We start from the raw sequence: 18,818 nt of genomic DNA, 5'->3' as shown, positions 1-18,818 counted from the left end.
CGCATTAGTCAAAAGGACAGAAAATGGAACTGGGGAAATGAAGAAGAGGAAGCCTTTGGAACATTAAAAGCAAAGTTCACGTCACATCCAATTCTGGTAGCACCAGAACTGGATAAAGAACTGAAGGTGGAATCTGACGCATCGGCTTATGCAACGGGCGGAGAATTGGCAATGAAATGTGAGGACGGAAAGTGGAGGCCGGTAGCATACATCTCCAAATCAATGACGGAGACAGAACGAAACTACGACATCCACGATAGGGAAATGCTGGGGATTATGCGGTGTTTAGAAGAGTGGAGACACTTCCTGGAAGGGGCGAAACATAAGTTTGAAATTTGGACGGATCATCGTAATCTGGAATACTTCACAAAAGCCCAGAAACTAAATCGACGACAAGCTAGATGGGCTCTATACCTATCCAGATTCAATTTCGAACTAAAATTCCGTCCAGGAAAAACAATGGGAAAGGCAGACGCATTGAGCAGAAGACCTGATTTCGAACAGGGGACAAAAGAGGATAACAAAGATCAAACCCTGTTAAAACCAGAGTACTTTGCAATTCGAGCAATGGAAGAAGGTCATATGTTAATCAATGCCGAGGAAGAAAAGATACTAGAGGAAATCAGAAAATCAGAAGCAAAAGAAGATGACGTAGTGAAAGCGGTGGAAGAGATGAAGCGAGCAAAAGTGAAGTCGTTAAGGGGAGACGAGTGGAAGTTAGAGGAAGGATTAGTACTGAAGGAAGGAAAAGTCTATGTGCCGAAGGATGAGACGTTGAGAACCAAAATCATTCGACTACATCATGACACCCCCATTGCCGGACATGGAGGACAATGGAAAACAGTGGAAATGGTAACGCGCAATTACTGGTGGCCCGGCGTCACTAAACAAGTCCAGAAATACGTGGAAGGATGCGATCAATGTCAACGGAATAAAAATCGACCGACACCACCGGCAGGTAAACTAATGCCAAACCCTATCCCTACAAAACCATGGGCCGACGTATCTGTCGACTTCATAGTAAAGTTACCAGAATCTCAGGGAATGGATTCAGTCTTAGTGGTGTGCGATCGATTCAGTAAAATGGCTCATTTTATTCCAACTACGGAGACAACATCGGCGCTAGGACTAGCCAAGCTGTTCAGGGATCATGTATGGAAGTTGCATGGATTACCAGAAACGGTGATCTCAGATAGGGGACCGCAGTTTGCTGCAGACTTTACAAAGGAGTTGAATAAAATGCTGGGAATTGATACTAGGTTATCTACGGCGTTCCACCCACAAACCGATGGCCAAACCGAACGAACCAATCAAGAATTGGAACAATATCTCCGATCATTTGTTGACCATAGACAAACTGATTGGCCTGATTGGCTAGCAACGGCGGAGTTTTCCTATAACAATAAGGAACAATCGTCAACAAAGGAAACTCCATTTATGATCAACGTGGGAAGACACCCGAGAACTGGTTTCGATCTACGACGACAAGGCAATCATCCGGCAGCAGCAGACTTTGCAGACCGCATGAAACTTCAACACGAGGAAACTCAAGCGGCTCTGAAAAAGGCACAAGACGATATGCGGAGGTATGCGGATAGAGGCAGGGGAGAAGCGGTGAAGTACAAAGAAGGAGACAAAGTTCTATTGGCTACTCGGGACCTTCAAATTCAGGGACGACCAACTCGGAAACTTACGGAGAAGTTCATCGGGCCGTACACCGTCAAGAAGATTATTTCCCCCAATGCAGTGGAACTAGATTTTCCCCGATCTATTCGGATCCACCCGGTGGTCAACGTCAGCCGAATAGTAATGTACCGAGAACAAGTGGAAGGCCAAGGAAGCAAGCCGGCACCAGCCGTAGAAATAGAAGGGGAACAGGAGTGGGAAGTAGAGAAGATCCTGAACGCCAAGTGGCTCCGCGGAAAGAAGCGGTACTTAGTTCGATGGAAAGGATATACGGCAGAAGCAGACTCGTGGGAACCCGAAGAGAACTTGGCTAACGCCAAAGAATTGATTACTGAATTCCACCAACTCTATGGGGAACTCAATAGGATACAGCACGTCTTACGTGACACAGGTTTCCAAGAACGGGAACTACCTAATCGGTTCACAGCCAAAGCCTTATTCGGATGGGATGACAAACAGTTTGATGCCGAATATCTTAAGAAATTGGAACGTAATTGGCGAACGTGGAGATCTTGAAGGGTCGTCTCCGGAGGAGCCGACTTTAAGGAGGGGGTACTGTTAGAACTTTGCCAGAATGTCACGGCGTCACGCTGTCACATCTGTTACACTTTTTATTACATAATAATTTCCCTCTGCTGCTACAGTTCGACGGAGGCTAAACTATCGGCATACTGCTAAAATGGCGCAAGCTACAGATCTACCAATTGAACTCGTTGATCTAATCTTATCTTTCTTACCTACGAATCATGCGGAGCAAGTACAATGGAGGAGAAGGGCGGCGGCTATAGGAAGAGAGGAAAGACCGGTAGGTTGGAACCTATCGGATCATCGGTGCAGACGGTGTGGGAGAGTATGCTTAGCAATGTGGGACTATGGGGAACAGAAAGCGTGGGTAATACAGAGATGGGGATACTGGGGACCACGGCAATGGGCAATAGCCGGATTCTTTGTGCTATGCCCCTGCGATGCGATGTTGGGGAATTACTTCGGGAGGCGTTGGTTTGTGTGAACGGACTACCTGTTTGGGAGTAGTTTGTACTTGTGGACACTTTTATGGTTTGTTTGGTACTGTTGACGTTTTTATGATCAAAGTTGTTCCTGTTTACTTTCTTCTTACTCCACTCTTCTCTTCTCATGTCAAACGCTTCCATTCTTATGTCAGATGTATAATTAGTTTTATTTCTCATACATAGCTTCTTTTCTCATGTCAGTATAAAAATAATTACCTAGGGTAGCTGGTCTGTGCACCGTAGTCTAGGTATATAAAGTAGGTAGAAACTTGTAGAAAACTCCGTCGAGTTCTCTTAGGTTCACGCCTAATATAACTTTTGTCACTCTCCTCTATTGTTCTTAAGTTCAGGTGTGACCTGTGACATCACAGTCACAGTCGCCCTAACATCCAAGGGCGACAGTCCTATACGCGAAAAGCTTGACGCCTTCCAAGACGGCGGCGACGTCAAAACTTTCTGGAAGGATCAACAGCCCCCTATGAGGGCACATCTCGATCGTAAAACGTTTCTTAGTTCATATCTTGCCTATCCGGAGTCGCTACCCCAGTCATCGGTAGCTCGGCATTCACCTGGAGTCGCCCCGCTTCAGCCACCAGTCCCGCTCTCAACAGACCATTCTGCCTTCTATTCCACTATGGCACCGTCTCCACCGCCGTCTACTGCCGCTCAGTCTCCAGTCGGGTCCTCCGTTATTGAATCACTCCCGTCCACTGCATCTCACTCTCCTCGACCTCCGTCTTCTCCGCCTCATTCAGCTCAACTTCTAACGCCTAGAAACCAGTCACCTCAATCACAGCATGACGATGATACCCGCCTTCCCCTCCCCCAGTACGTTTTGGAGCAGCTTACCAAAGAAAAAATATATCAAGAAAAAACTTGGGTCGGTCTTCCCAAAAATCAGCGCTCAAAAATGAAGGAGATAGACACGTATCAGCCCTTATTGCGCATCTTGACGAGAATTGCATCCCTCACCGAAGAATACTACAAAACGATTGAACGTGCTCGGATTCCCGGGAAGTGGATGGATTCCAGCAATATATCGCTTCAAAAGTGGTCTTGAAGTAGAGTCGCAGACCTGAGACCAGACATTGTATTTGCTTATGACTCTCCGAGTCACGAGAAGACTGTTGGTAATGAGGTTAAATTCATTCTTCCACTATACGAAAAAAATCTCAACCTGTTGCTAGATATTCTGGTCCCGAACTTTTTCCGTGTTGGAGGTCAAAATGCAGCCTTTATTGGAGGTCCTCGACGCTCAAGTGAGCACTTATGCGAGCCACATATTGGCGGAACAAGTGGACAGGTTATTCGTGAACGCTCTCGCGTTGAGTAGCTGCGAGTTGCAGGTATACCGATTTGATCGCAGTGGCTTTGTGTGTTTGAAAAAGAAAATCAACATTCACCAGGTTTGATTCTGCTGACAGTCGTCCTCAGTATCTGACCCTCTTTATAAAACCCTTTTAGTCGCCGGAAGATTTTATACAAGTGATCGCGAGTTTTTCATACCTTTCTCCAGCCGACCTCGGGTGGGATCCAACCTGCAAAGTCTGGGATAGTGCAACGAAATCTCCTCGACCCTCATACGAGTTGTCCCAAGACACTTTCCGAGGACGTGGTGTCTATGATATCCCGTGGATTCTCGAGGTAGCTGACGAAAGTTTTGTCACGATAGGGGCAGTCAACCCCAAAAGATCGCTTTCGATTTGGGGAAGGGCCACCTTCGTTGTCCGTGCCGTCACGCTTGCAGATTGGGAAAATAAAAACGCGACGGTTCTTCCTTTTCCTGTAGAATTTGACAAACCGCTGATTTACCCTCAGGCCAAGGTCTACATTCTCAAACAATGCTGGCAGCGGCTTCCTGGGCTGGGAACTAAACCAAAGACCGTACATTTGCAAAACACTGACAAGAACACTCCTGACCAAGGTGACAGGGACGAGCTCGTTCAGCAAATCGAGGACGTCGATAAGAAACCATTTGAGGAGATCGTTATGGAGAGAGCAGGGTGGATGGATCGCCTGAGGAAGTCGTGCATGGTAGAAATGAATGGGAAGCCAATAACGACTTTCAAGACTATCCGCAAAGGTCATGCCCTGGAAGCTATACCGCTGAAAGCCTCACCAGTATGGGGAAATAAGGGGAAAAGATCAGGCACAGATGCTACAGGTTCTACGGGAATTGCAAATTCTTCTGCGCTTGATACTCCAAGTACCCCGAAGACGATGCAAAATGCTCCCGATCATCCTACCTTAGTCACGAGGACACTAGTCCGCCTGGTTTTTGACCGACCAGGTTGGCCGCTCGAACGGTTCATGTCTAAGCGCGAACTTTTATTGGCAGTGAGAATGATTGTTGAAGGTACTGTATTTCACGATATTTAATCTGACCCCTGCCTGTTGACTCTGCATTTCGGACAGAACTTGGATTGTTGTACAAGAAAGGCGTCATTCACAGAGATGTGAGCCCGGGTAATTTGATAATCTCAGATTCCGGGGGCCACATAATCGACTTTGACCATAGCAAGATGGCTTTCGAAATGAGCAACGCAGTAGTTGAACGGCAGGAGGGTCAGGACGTTTTGGAAGTTGCTTATGCGATCTTTGGAGATACTGCCGAAGCAGAAGGATATATTGGACATTTGAAGACCTTGTGGAACGTCAAAGATCGACCTGCAACTCCCGCTGATTTCCGGTGGCCAATGGTACGAAAGAATGACTCAAATTATTTGTATTTCTTACTTATAGTTTGATGTAGAAAACTGAACCTGTGTATTCATTTGGACGTCGTGGAAAAGGAAAAGGATTCCTCACAGTGCGTCTAGACGTCGTGATTATTCTTTTTGTCTTGGCTTATCACAGAACGTCCAGGGAACCTATCGTTACCTGAGTCATCACCTTGAAGACGCAACTTTTCATCATTGCATTCATGACCTTGATTCCCTTTTCTGGTTTATGAACATTTTACCGCTGACATTGGACGGACCTGGGGGAAGGAAACGGCAAAATCCGCCTCGTGACATTATCGAAACTTACTATGACGGCGGTCCTGATAAGAAGCTTCGTATGGCATCAACGTTCTTCACCAGTGGACAGCGATGGAGAGCTATGGTGGCAAGCTATTCTGATTATTTCAAGGACCTTATTCCGTTTATGGAGAAATGGTATCGATTCGTCAATCTTGCTTGCGACTACAAAGGATATGAATACCATCAGCCCCACGAGATTCTCGTCGAAATCATCGACGAAGCTATCGAAAGACTAGGCCCTGAAGCTGAGAAAGGTTACGAAGATGACGTGGAGGAGGAAAAACAGCGACGCAAACAAGAAAAGGATGACATGGAGAAAGCGATATCGAACCAGATGACAATAGCTGGTTTATTCAAGGAAAGAGATTCCAATACAATGCCAGCCCATGAAACGACAAATCCTACAATTCCGGCCTCCGGTACCAACTTGAATCCACCACCTGTCGTGGCACACCCTAGGCCGTCGACCCCTCCCGCGATTCGTGTCGTCACTTACCAAAGCCCGGACACTGGCCGTATTGTGAAGATGTCGAGGGTCGATGCAGCCAGTCCAGAATCGACTTGACCTGGAATTTGTCTTTGAAGTTATGTACCGGTCCTGAGGGTCCTCATCTCGATATACATGAATAGTAGTAGTCCACTCACTATATCGCCTAAACCAATAATAATTTGAAGTAATCGTCTGAATTTATAGCGCTCCGGTATTGACTCGAAGGTTTAGCACAATGAATGTCGATTCAAAGTAAGTTCGGATGAAGTTACTGGAGTCGGCAGATCCATCACGCTAACCCATTCAGAGCATGTCAAGGAGTTCATATTTATTCGAGTTACTCTTTTACTCGAGTCGACGTTGTTTGACGACTATGATCATGGCATGAGTATGAGTGAGACGATGTGAGAGTCAAAAAGTGAACATTCCCCAGCCTCTCAGCCATGCTATCACCGTTTAGTTATCGCGATTGTATCTGGGGAGGTTTATGCTCACATCCACGATATATCGCACCCGCACGTAACAGGGCTAGTAGCAGCCGCTGGCCAGTACCCAATACATTATCAATATTTGAGTCCGCTGCAACATCCTTATTGAAAGACACGACGAACGTTCAGAGGAAAAACTCCCTAATTTTAATATAATGACATGTGTAAGCATAAGTGTACTGTAGCCTTCGATTAGATAAGATCAGATGACATGAAATCAATAGTTGAACGTTCTTCTATCATTACCATGATTACACCATCAGCACAAGCGCCGCCTGTCCTTACCATTGCCGGCTCCGATTGTAGTGGAGGTGCAGGAGTACAAGTAAGATCTTATTATGTGACCTAGATTCTCCAGCTGAGTTTCTCTATCTAGGTCGATCTCAAGACCTTCTGTGCATACGGATGTTACGGTGCAGGAGCCTTCACAGCGCTCACAGCCCAGAACACTACTGGCGTTGAGGATATTCACCCAGTTCCTCCTTCGTTCATTGAAAAACAGGCTTAGTCCTTCCATTTTCTTTGTGTCATCCCGTAAGCTGATACATATCGGACAGGTTGAAATGGTACTATCGGACATAGACGTCAAAGCTATCAAAACGGGCATGCTATTCGACGCCGAAAATACGCGGGCAGTCGTTCGTAGCCTAAACAACCATTATACCTCTAAAAGGAAACCACCCATCATCTGTGATCCAGTATGTGTTTCGACGTCTGGGCATACACTCTTGCATCCAGACGCTCTCGAAGTTCTCGCGCATGATTTATTTCCTCTAACTACTCTGATCACTCCAAATAAATCCGAAGCAGAACTTCTTCTTTCCCAGAATGGGTTTCCTACTTTCATTAACACGGTGGAAGACATGATCTCTGCTGCAAGTCGAATGATTCTCGTGTTTGCTTCCGGCGCTGTTCTGATCAAAGGCGGTCATATCAATGCTAGCGTTGAAGAGATCAGATCTTTGGAAGAAAAGAATCCGCAGATTCGTGTAATACGACAAGGGTTATTGGGGGATAATATGGAGATATTATTGATAAGTATGGAAAGAATCGATGCTGCAGTTTACCCCGGTTTAGTGGTGGATGTATTACAAGAAAGAGGGGGGGAGACGACGTTATTTGTGAGACCGAGAGTAGAATCAGCAAGTACACATGGGACGGGGTGTACTCTTAGTGCCGCTATCGCTTGTTCATTGGCTCATGGTAATTCGCGTACGTTCCTTCTCTCCCCACTCTTCCTTGCCGTCTTGATAATGTTCGACCTCAGTAATCGGTGCTGTGGAAAGTGCCACTGCTTATACACATTTGGCTATTGAAATGGCTAAACCGATCGGAAAAGGTCATGGGCCACTGAATCATCTCCACTCTACGAGCAAGACTTTGATCCCGAGGCATTTATCTTAATATGTATCATCAGCTTGAAGCTAAGTTTGTCGGTTTTGAATAGCCCTACTACACGCAACCCTTATCCATTCACTCGCTACCTCATCAACAATACAGCGTCATCCTGGAAAGCTTACGTGGAACATGATTTCGTCAGATTGCTTGGCAAAGGTACTCTACCTCGTTCGGCGTTCAATCACTTCATCATGTATGTCATGTGTACTTCTTTTCATATTCCAGATTTACTCACAAATTGGTCATAGTCAAGATTATCATTACTTGAAATATTATTCACGCGCTTATGGGTAAATAATTTTCTTTCTCAACCTTTTCGTAGAAACTCCCATAACATTCTGGAAAAATAGCCTCTTGGCAGCTAAATCATCGACTTATGCTGAGATCGGCTCCGCAACTCAAAAAGTGCTCGATATTCTTCATGAAATCAATACTCATGAGACGTTCTGCCAAACATTTGGTATCACTCAAGAAGAACTGGAATCGACCCCAGAATCGACAGCTACAACAGCCTATGGTGGATATATGATCGATACAGGACTTCGAGGTATGTGGCACATAATAACTTCAAAGGGCCTGGTCGGACTAAGGTTGCGTGCATGTAGGTGATGGTACGAAGTTGTTAATGGCACTCCTCGCTTGTTTGTTAGGGTATGGAGAAGTTGGATTATGGTTGAAGAAAGAAGCATCCAAAGAAGGATCATGGGTTTTGTTAGAGAATAATCCATACAAGAAATGGATGGATGATTATTCAGGCCCACGTTACCAGCAAGCGGTAAAACTGGGACTAGGTGAGTCCCGAAGAAGGCGAAATTTCTATGCAAACTCAAGCTCTGTTCGACAGATGTGATTGAAGGTCGGGCATTGAATGATCCACCAACACCTGCTAGACTTGACGAATGGAGATCAGTATGGGAGAGATGTACGTTGCTGGAGAAGGGGTTCTGGGATGCGGCTATGGAACACGCTTAGAGGGATTTAAGTTTTGAAATAAACATTATATGCGATTTGGAATAGAATTTTATTGCTAAGTATACTTCACTACGTTTATCCGACTTACATGTAGGAATAGGGATGTCTTGTCCCCTTCTTCCTTGTCATATCCTCCCATGACATTATGGACTCTTGAGATTGGCGAATTCTGAAATTCGAGGTGTTATATATAGGCTCTTATTACTATGTAGTGAACGGGTTACTCAGACTTCGGCTGATTTATAGCGAGTGAGACGGGCATTGGTAAGTAACAGAGGACAAATTCCAACTAGGTCAATTCTGGTTCAGATGGATTAGCCCTCGACATCTTCACCACCCGGTCAGTTTCTGGACTTAAGGCAGTTGGTATACGATTTACGAGAGGCGTCGAGAGCATAGGACATGCCACGACAGGTGCTAAATTGCGGACGGCTACCGAAGCAGTGGGAGTTGACGCTTTGTTGACTGACACTGTTCCAAGTTTCCTATCCTTGAGTGGAGCAGCGAATGTCATCTGCTTCAAGATCGCTTCTGCCATGCCGGCCTTTTCCCTTTTACGTCTTGCTTCTTCTCCCTTCGCGTCGTTCTCAAAACCGTTTTCGGCTTCAAGTCCTAGTCCATTAATAGCTTCGTCTATGATCTCCAGGAGAATCTCGTGTGGTTGATGGTATTCATAACCATCGTAGCTGCATGCAATATAGACGAATCGATACCATTTTTCCATGAAAGGGATTAGGTCCTTGAAATAGTCTGAGTACTCTGACATCATTTGTTGCAATGCTCCTCCAGCACGGAGAAAGTTGGTGGTCAGCGAGCCTTTTCCACCAGGACCGTCAGTATAGTACATATTGAGGATCTCTTCAGGTTTATCTTGTCGCTCCTTCCCTCCAGGTCCCTCAAACCTTAGTGGTATACTGTTCACGCTCCAGAAAAGTGAATCAAGGTCATGAGTGCAATCATGGAATGGTCTTTCTGAAAGATGAGGACTCAGAAAGTGATACGTTCCCTGGATGATTGGGGTCAGTTAGAGCAAATAGCAACGAATGATCATGGTGTTGAAACATACCGTGACGAATCCATCTTGCTTTATATGATTTCCAAACAGATACGTAGCTTCCAGTCTCTGTGTTGTAACTGTAAGCGATTAGTATGACTAACCAATAGCATTTCACGTACCGTTGGCCAGACGAAATCCTCGGGAGTTGCAGGTCGACCACGGATTTTCCATAACCTCTCCAACGCCCTGACATAAAGGTCTGCCTTGTCGTCGTTGTTGAGCAGCTTGGTGGCAATTTCTTCAACATTTTGACCCGTTGGTGGTTCAACTTCTACACCCTTTTCAAAAGCAATCTTGCTATGGTCAAAGTCGATTATGTGGCCGCCAGAATGCGATATTAGCAAGTTAGCAGGGCTCACATCCCTATGAATGACGCCCCTCTTGTACAGCAATCCAAGCTCTGTCAGAAACGCGGAGTCAACATATGGGGTAAGTTAGTCATTGTGAGATACAGTACCTTCAACAATCATTTTCACCGCTAATAGAAGTTCGCGCTTAGACGTGAACCGTTCAATCGGCCATCCCGGTCGGTCAAAAACCAAACGGACTAGTGACCTCGTGACCAAGGCAGAATGAGCGAGATCGTTCTGCAGTGTATCCAGGACAGCCGGAGTAGTAGCTGAAGAAGAACCTGCGAATCCCATCTCTTCTACGCCTAGTCTCTCCAGCATATCTTCTTGTCCGAGTGAGGCTCCTGTTGCATGATTCTTGCGGATAGCATCGGAAGTAGTTATTGGTTTCCCATTCATTTCCACTGTCCACGACTTCCTCAGGCAATCCGTCCACCCTGCTCTCTCCACGACGGTCTCCTCAAATGGTTTCTTATCAATGTCCAAACCAATCTGCTGAGCGAGCTCGTCCCTGTCACTTTGATCCGGAGTTTGCTTGTCAGCATTTCTCAATTCTATGATCTTTGGGTCAGATTGCACCCTTGGAAGTCGTTGCCAGCACTGTTTGAATATGTAGACCTTGGCCTGAATGGAAATCAGCCGTTCGTCAAATTCGAGTCAACGAGAAGAACAACCTTCTTGTTTCTATTTTCCCAATCTTCGAGCGTCACAGCATGCGCAACGAAGGAGGCCCTCCCCAAAATCGAAAGCGATCTTTTGCCGTTGACTGGCCCTATCGCGACAAAGCTTTCGTCCGCTACCTCGAAAACCCACGGGATATCGTAGACACCACGTCCTCGGAAAGTGTCTTGAGACAACTTGTACGAGGGTCGAGGAGATTTAGTTGCACTGTCCCAGACTTTGCAGGTTGAATCCCACCCGAGGTCGGCCGGGGAAAGGTACGAAAAACTCGCGATCACTCGTATAAAATCTTCCGGTGACTAAAAGAGTTATACACAAATGATCAGACACTGAAAGGTCACGTTTAGTAGAATCGAACCTCACCTTATGGATGTTAATCTTATCCTGCATGCAAACGAGGCCGCTGCGGTCGAATCGATATACCTGCAGCTCACAACCTTTCAAGGTGAGAGTATTCACGAACAACCGGTCTACTTGCTCAGCGAAGATGTAGGTCACATAAATGTCAAGCTCCTCTAACGCAGGTGGCTTTTTGAATTCCAAGACAGAAACAGTCCGGGACCAGAACATCTGTGTTACATGTGAGCTTACGAGTATAATGAAGAGATTGGCCGCACCTCATCCTCGGAAGTCTCCTCGTGAGCGAATATGATATCTGGTTTCAGGTCCGGGCAAGTGGTACGGGTCCATGATTGAAGAGACGTAGATTTTGGATCGATCCATCTTCCAGGGACAGTTGCGATACCCCGGTAGTATTCCTTGGTGAGGAGTGTGATTCTCTCCAAAATTTCCATCAAGGCAACCTTGTAAGTATCTGTTTCTTGCATTGATGACCTGCGTTCCTTTGGAAGACCGACCCAGACTCCTTCTCGATACTTCCCTTCCATTGCAAGCTGGTCCAAAATGTGCCAAGTGAACGGGAGAGATTCATGTTTGACGTGCTGGGATTGAGGATGATGAGGAAGAGAGCATTGGATTCCAGGAGGCTGGTGTAGGGATGACTGAGATTCACGAGGTTGAAGTGGAGGTGAAAATTGATGTGGAGATGACTGAGCCGACAACGGGGATGAAGACTGCGGCAAAGCAAGGTAGGTATCGAGGAATGTTGTACGGTCGAGTAGGGCCTTCATGAGCCTATAGGTCCACGTAAAATTGTGCCACCCGGTCTTTCTGTCTTGCTCGTTGGGAAGAATACCGTGTATAGGTCTTTTTTATTTCCGGGCCTGCAAACCTTGGGCGTGATGAAGCCAAGACTCAGCTGGTCCCCGAAGCATCGTGTTACACACCTTGAGCTTTCTTAAATATGAATTCAGTCTCGTGTTTGAATGTTTCCGGAGGATTGGTATTTGGATGAGTAGGACGTCGGGACAAATGAAACGCCACACACGCGTCGAGTCACCACGCGTCAGCCACGCGTTGGGATTTTATATAAGGGTCGATAGTAACCCTGTGATTGTCTATTCCCAAAAGTGTGGTTTTGATCCAGATCTGCATCACCCTGGCCACGCCAGCAAGTACTGCCGCGTTGGTGCAGGATACTTTATAATGGATATCGGATACTGGAATTGAAATGAGCGTGCCCTTCGTGCCGTCGCGGTTTGCATTATCCAATCTTATCGAACGAAAAACCTGCAGTTGGTAATGATGGTTGGAACTCGCTTTGCAAATCCACACGCGTACGACTTGTAACACAACCGGAACCCTTGGACGCATATATCCAAGAAAATAGTAGCGCAGAATCGGAGAAAACGTGCCGTTTTCATCGTTCAATGTGTCGGTGCGTTGTTCCTGCTTCCTCATCATTCTCACTTTTCCAGGATTCGTCCTTTAAAGTCGCATGGCCAATCAGCTGCTCGAGGTTGCCTCCTTCAAAGCTCGCTTCTACGAATTACGATGCTTCTTGTCTTGCTACATGTGGGAGAAGATGATACCGTTGCGGCATCATTGAGAGGCAGCGACCAGACTGGAATGCCAAGAATAGACCGGCGATTTCTGATAAGGGCCCTAGATTCTTATCTGATTACTTTTTCTGCGACATACCCGACCTCTCTGTACCTCCATAAACCAAAAGAGTAGAGCCATCAACAGCTTCACGGTACCATCGCCTACACACGCGCAATTTCAATTGATCCAACCCTTTTGTTGCTATTGTGTATCGCAAATCATGATCTGAAGTCGTGTATCGACCATATGTTTAACATAGGCTACTGTAGCTGTCAATCTTCTGTCAATCTCATTTCTCTCGGATTGAAATCGAGAATCATTCCATAAGACGGCACAGCCGAGTGCGATGAATAGTTATATAACATGTATCAAGAGCATGGGGAAGGAGGGTACTATTGGCAGGAGCAGATGACTGACAGCCTGAACTCACGCGACGATACTCATTAACCATGGAAGGATCGCAGTTTGAACGTCGAAAGGCCCTCACGGGATCAGCCGACTCCTCTTTCAGATATTTGTTCTGGTCAAGTACTGCGTCAAGAGTCAGATTTTTAAAAACCGGTAACATTCGAGTTACTACCCCTCGGATTGGATCATAAACATAAATCGAACTTAATAACTCACATTCAAGCAAGAGCCATGACTCATGACACTATCCTGGTATCAGACCGGGACAAAATGCAGACAATTATTTTCAGGCATCATTAGTTTGGGTACCGGCTACAAGATTGAAAAGTTTAATTTCATTCATGGCTACCGGAATACAATTGAGGGGCCGAGTTGGCACATAATTCCGAGGACAAATTCCAGGTTAGGTCGATTCTGGTTCAGGTGGATTAGCTCGAAACATTTTCACAACGCGGTCAGTCTCGGGGCTTCGGGCAGCAGGGATACGATTCACGAGAGGGGTCGATGGTCCAGGTGATGCCATTACAGGTGGTTGATTGCAGACAGCAGACACAGAATCAGTAGGAGGTGTCGCACCAGTGACTAGCATTGATCCGGCTTTCGTTTCCTTGAGTAGAGTGGTTACTGTCATCTGTTTCGATATCGCTTTCCCCATGTCATCCTTTTCTTGTTTGCGTCGCTGTTTTTCCTCCTCCGCGTCATCTTCATAGCCTTTCTCAGCTTCAGGGCCTAGACTTTCGATAGCTTCATCGATGATCTTAATGAGAATCTCGTGGTGCTGATGGTATTCAAAGCCTTTGAAGCCGCAAGCAATATTGGGGAATCGATACCACTTCTCCATCAAAGGAATCAGGTCCTTGAAATAATTTGAATAGCTTGCCGTCATAGCTTTGAATTCATTGCCATGAACGAGGAAATCGTATGCCATAAGAAACTTCTGATGAGGACCGCCGTCATAGTAAGATTTGATAATGTCGCGAGGCGGATTTTGTCGTTTCTTTCCCCCAGGTCCCTCCAATGTTAGCGGTAAACTGTTCATGGACCAAAAAAGCGAATCAAGGTCATGAGTGCAATGATGGAAAGCTGCTCTTCTAAGGTGAGGACTCAGATACGCATAGGTTCCCTGGATGTTTTCCGGTAAGCCAAGGAAAAAGAAGGATAGTAATAATGCCTAGACGTACTATGAGGGGTATATCTCTTTTATCACGATCTTCAAATAGATACATAGGTTCAGTTTTCTGCATCAAAGCTGTCAGCGAGCAGCACGACTAATCTGATTTACTCTTCCCTACCATTGGCCACCGAAAATCAGTGGGAGTTGCAAGTCGATCTTTGACTTTCCACAAATGCTTCAACTGTCTAACATAATTTTCTGCTGCATCCTTATTTTCAAGTATTGCAGAAGCAACTTCCAAAACGTCCTCACTCTCTTTCCGTTGAACTGCTACCTTACCAATTTCGAAAGTAATCTTGCTATGGTCAAAGTCGATTATATGGCCCCCGGAATCCGAGATTATCAAATTACCCGGGCTCACATCTCTATGAATGATACCTTTCTTGTACAGCGATCCAAGTTCTATCCGAAACGCAGAGTCAGACGCCGGGACAGGTTAGATATCGTGAAATACCGTACCTTCAACAATCATCCTCACTGCCAGTAAAAGTTCGCGCTTAGACGTGAACCGTTCAATCGGCCATCCCGGTCGGTCAAAAACCAGACGGACTAGCGTCCTCGAGACCAAAACAGAATGAGCGAGATCGTTCTGCACTGTATCCAGGGTATCTGGAGTAGTAGCTGAAGAAGAACTAGTAAATTCCATGTCATTTGTACACAGTCTCTCTGGCGAATCTTCTCGTCCCATTGATGCTTCTGTGGCATGATTCTTGCGTATAGTATCGAAAGTTGTCACGGGCTTCCCATTCATTTCCACTGTCCACGACTTCCTGAGGCGATCCATCCACCCTGCTCTCTCCAAAACGGTCTCTTCAAAGGGTTTCGCATCAACGTCTCCTATTTGGCGGACGAGCTCGTCCCTGTCACTTTGATCCGGAGTTTTCTTGTCGGCATTTCTCAATTCTATGGACTTCGGGTCGGATTCCAGTCTTGGAAGTCGTTGCCAGCACTGCTTGAATATGTAGATCCTAGCCTGAATGGAAATCAGCCGTTCGTCAAATTTGAGTCAACGAGAAGAACAACCTTCTTGTTTCTATTTTCCCAATCTTCGAGCGTCACAGCATGCGCAACGAAGGAGGCCCTCCCCAAAATCGAAAGCGATCTTTTGCCGTTGACTGGCCCTATCGCGACAAAGCTTTCGTCCGCTACCTCGAAAACCCACGGGATATCGTAGACACCACGTCCTCGGAAAGTGTCTTGAGACAACTTGTACGAGGGTCGAGGAGATTTAGTTGCACTGTCCCAGACTTTGCAGGTTGAATCCCACCCGAGGTCGGCCGGGGAAAGGTACGAAAAACTCGCGATCACTCGTATAAAATCTTCCGGTGACTAAGAGGTTATACACAAATGATCAGACAGTGAGGGTCACGTTTAGTAGACTCGAACCTCACCTTATGGATGTTAATCGTATCCTGCATGCAAACAAGACCGCTGCGGTCGAACCGATATACCTGCAGCTCACAACCTTTCAATGTGAGAGTATTCACGAACAACCGGTCTACTTGCTCGGCGAAAATGTAGGTCACATAAATGTCAAGCTCCTCTAACGCAGGTGGCTTTTTGAATTCCAAGACAGAAACAGTCCGGGACCAGAATATCTGCGTTACATGTGAGCTTACGAGTATAATGAAGAGATTGACCGCACCTCGTCTCCGGAAGTCTCATCGTGAGCGAATATGATATCTGGTGTCAAGTCCGGGCAAGTGGTACGAGTCCACGATTGAAGAGACGTAGAGTTTGGATCGATCCATCTTCCAGGGACAGATACGATACCCCGGTAGTATTCCTTGGTGAGGAGTGCGATTCTCTCCAAAATTTCTATCAAGGCAACCTTGTAAGTATCTGTTTCTTGCATTGATGACCTGCGTTTTTTTGGAATACCGACCCAGACTCCTTCTCGATACTTCCCTTCCACTGCAAGCTGGTTCAAGATGTGCCGAGTGAACGGGAGAGATTCATGATTGACGTGCTGGGATTGAGGATAATGAGGCAGAGAGCATTGAGCTCCAGGAGGCCGACGTAGAGATGGCTGAGATTCACGAGATTGAAGTGGAGGTGATGGCTGACGCGGGGATGACTGAGCCGACAACTGGGATGAAGACTGCGGCAAGGCGAGGTAAGTATCGAGAAATGTTGTACGTTTGAGTTGGGCCTTCATGAGCCTGTTGATCCTCGTAAATTTGTGTCACCCGGTCTTTCTGTCTTGCTCGTTAGGAAGAATTCCGTATATGAGAATTTTTTATTTGAAGGTCTGCAAATGTTGAGGATGATGAAGTCATCTGGTCTCCGAAGCATTGGGTTACACACCTTGAGCCTTTTAAATCTGAAGTTCGACTGCTTGCAGAGGATTGGTATTTGGATAAGTAGGACGTCGGGACAAACGAAACGCCACACACGCGTCGAGTCACCACGCGTTGGGATTTTGTATAAGGGTCGATAGTAACCCTGTGATTGTCTATTCCCAGAAATGTGGTTCTGACTCGTATATGCATCACGCTGGCCACACCAGCAAGTACCGCCGGGTTAATTGCGTTGGTCTAGGATACTGGATATTGGATACTGAGAGAGAATGAAATGAATATGTTCCCGTCGCGATTTGTATTATCTAATCTTATCGGATGAGAAACAAATCTGAGAGAAACTTCGACACTAGAATTAACTTATCAATAGACGCTATTGGCGAGGGAATAATGGTTATAATTCCATGCTTGTAAGAGTTGCGTACATTCCTATCTATCCCCATCAGAAAACCTAGGATGAAGCATGGAACGCCAGGGAAGCTGTTCATCTGTCGAGAATACGGTAAACAGCAAGAAGACGTAGTTCTGCCGTTCTGAGACTAGTTCGTTGGAAACCCGAAGAGAAGGAATGGCGGTTCATGGTCAGACGGTGGTTGTCGGGTTTGGAGCTCTAATTGGCATTGCCTCGCATGGTCCGTCGATGTTTGGCGCATGTTGAGGGCAGTGGTTGACCGGGACTATTCTGGGAGATGAGAAATGCGGACAATTGGTCTGAGTAAAGGATGCTAAGTTTGGCTGAGCGTAAACTGGCGCCGGAGCTACTTACACCCAAGGTGTGACGAGACCATGCTCCAAACCCTTCAAAAAGAAAAAAGAAACGAAACCTGTCGGAACATCCGCTATGAGCTCCAGAACATAGGCAGGTCCATCCGGGTATGACTTCATTTGGTCGGAAGGAGAATTAGGAAAAGAAATAATGGAATCAGAGACAAAATTAGGAGCGTACCTGACGTGACTGTTTGTCAAACTCAGTCCTTCACCACCGCCTGACTTTCGCGGGCTTGCCTTCGTTTACTCGTGCACGGACCCCTTTTGACGATGCTCAAAGCTGACCGATTCGTTTCCTGGTCATCGTCACCTGGCCATACTCAATGATGGGCGGAACTCAGTTTGCAAATCCATACGCGTACGACTGTAGCACGACCGGAACCCTTGGGCGCATACAAGCCAAGAAAAAAAGAGTAGAGCGTAACCCGAGAGAATGTGCCATTTTCCTCGTTCGAATGTCTCGGTGCGTCGTTTCTGCTTCCTCATCAGTCTGAAGATGGTTCCTCATCATCCTCACTTTTTCAGGATTCGCCCTTTGGAGTTGTGCGCCGGCGAAGTGTGGTCTGACCGGCTTTTTTGACGCATATATTCCAAGATTTGAGCAGTCGGAAAGCTTGCTGACGGACAGAGTGATTCGTGTTGACGGAGAATGGTGCGCAACTAGGCTCCAACTCCAATATGTATCGCTTTTTCATTGACCAGAAGATAGCTAACGACTTCTACTACGTGTCGCTGCCGTGCAGAAGTTGAGCAACTTGTCTTGTTCCCGCTCTGTGTTTCGCTCCTGTCCCCGAATTCGGCATCGAGTCATTTCCCGCTCTTCAGTGGCAATTCTTCGAAAGTCAATACATTCCCTCCATTTATGAGCTACAATGTCCCTGCACATCTTCGACGCAAACTGCGCCCTTCTGCTAGTAGCTTGGGGGTCTCTGAATGTGGCGCCGGGCAACGGATGATCCTTCCATCATTCACCGACACTTGTCTCGAGCGCACATTACCGGGCACTGCTGCTGGTCACTTGAATATCGCCATATTCCATTCCAGTACCATGGATACACGACGCTTCCAG

At 46.4% G+C, this 18,818-nt stretch overlaps 4 protein-coding genes across 4 annotated transcripts; 1 reads left to right on the top strand and 3 right to left on the bottom strand.

Moving 5' to 3' along the window:
- The first annotated feature begins 6,930 nt into the window (after window positions 1–6,930).
- Window positions 6,931–9,118, top strand: AGABI2DRAFT_183659 (hypothetical protein). Its single transcript, XM_006458623.1, has 9 exons — window positions 6,931–7,022; window positions 7,074–7,199; window positions 7,255–7,909; window positions 7,965–8,088; window positions 8,145–8,288; window positions 8,344–8,385; window positions 8,446–8,642; window positions 8,701–8,886; window positions 8,940–9,118. The coding sequence occupies exons 1-9, from the start codon at window positions 6,945–6,947 to the stop codon at window positions 9,065–9,067; spliced, it is 1,680 nt and encodes a 559-aa protein (XP_006458686.1). The 5' UTR covers window positions 6,931–6,944; the 3' UTR covers window positions 9,068–9,118.
- Window positions 9,119–9,356: 238 nt separating this feature from the next.
- Window positions 9,357–12,285, bottom strand: AGABI2DRAFT_176933 (hypothetical protein; the record flags this gene model as incomplete). The annotated part of the gene is made up of 7 exons (XM_006458622.1): window positions 9,357–10,073; window positions 10,134–10,190; window positions 10,244–10,524; window positions 10,582–11,098; window positions 11,149–11,454; window positions 11,579–11,725; window positions 11,773–12,285. 7 exons carry the CDS (start codon window positions 12,283–12,285, stop codon window positions 9,357–9,359), a joined length of 2,538 nt encoding a protein of 845 aa, XP_006458685.1.
- A 1,625-nt stretch (window positions 12,286–13,910) lies between these two features.
- Window positions 13,911–16,839, bottom strand: AGABI2DRAFT_176932 (hypothetical protein; the record flags this gene model as incomplete). Its single annotated transcript, XM_006458621.1, has 7 exons — window positions 13,911–14,538; window positions 14,689–14,717; window positions 14,800–15,083; window positions 15,141–15,654; window positions 15,705–16,010; window positions 16,133–16,279; window positions 16,327–16,839. The coding sequence occupies 7 exons, from the start codon at window positions 16,837–16,839 to the stop codon at window positions 13,911–13,913; spliced, it is 2,421 nt and encodes an 806-aa protein (XP_006458684.1).
- A 1,092-nt stretch (window positions 16,840–17,931) lies between these two features.
- Window positions 17,932–18,255, bottom strand: AGABI2DRAFT_190908 (hypothetical protein). The gene is made up of 2 exons (XM_006458620.1): window positions 18,050–18,255; window positions 17,932–18,009 (listed from the first exon to the last, which is right to left on the bottom strand). The coding sequence occupies exon 1, from the start codon at window positions 18,233–18,235 to the stop codon at window positions 18,056–18,058; it is 180 nt and encodes a 59-aa protein (XP_006458683.1). The 5' UTR covers window positions 18,236–18,255; the 3' UTR covers window positions 17,932–18,009; window positions 18,050–18,055.
- Window positions 18,256–18,818: the final 563 nt, after the last annotated feature.

Source organism: Agaricus bisporus, assembly GCF_000300575.1.
Source record: "Agaricus bisporus var. bisporus H97 unplaced genomic scaffold AGABI2scaffold_2, whole genome shotgun sequence".
NCBI classification, from domain to species: domain Eukaryota; kingdom Fungi; phylum Basidiomycota; class Agaricomycetes; order Agaricales; family Agaricaceae; genus Agaricus; species Agaricus bisporus.
This window is presented reverse-complemented; position numbering and strand designations above follow the sequence as displayed.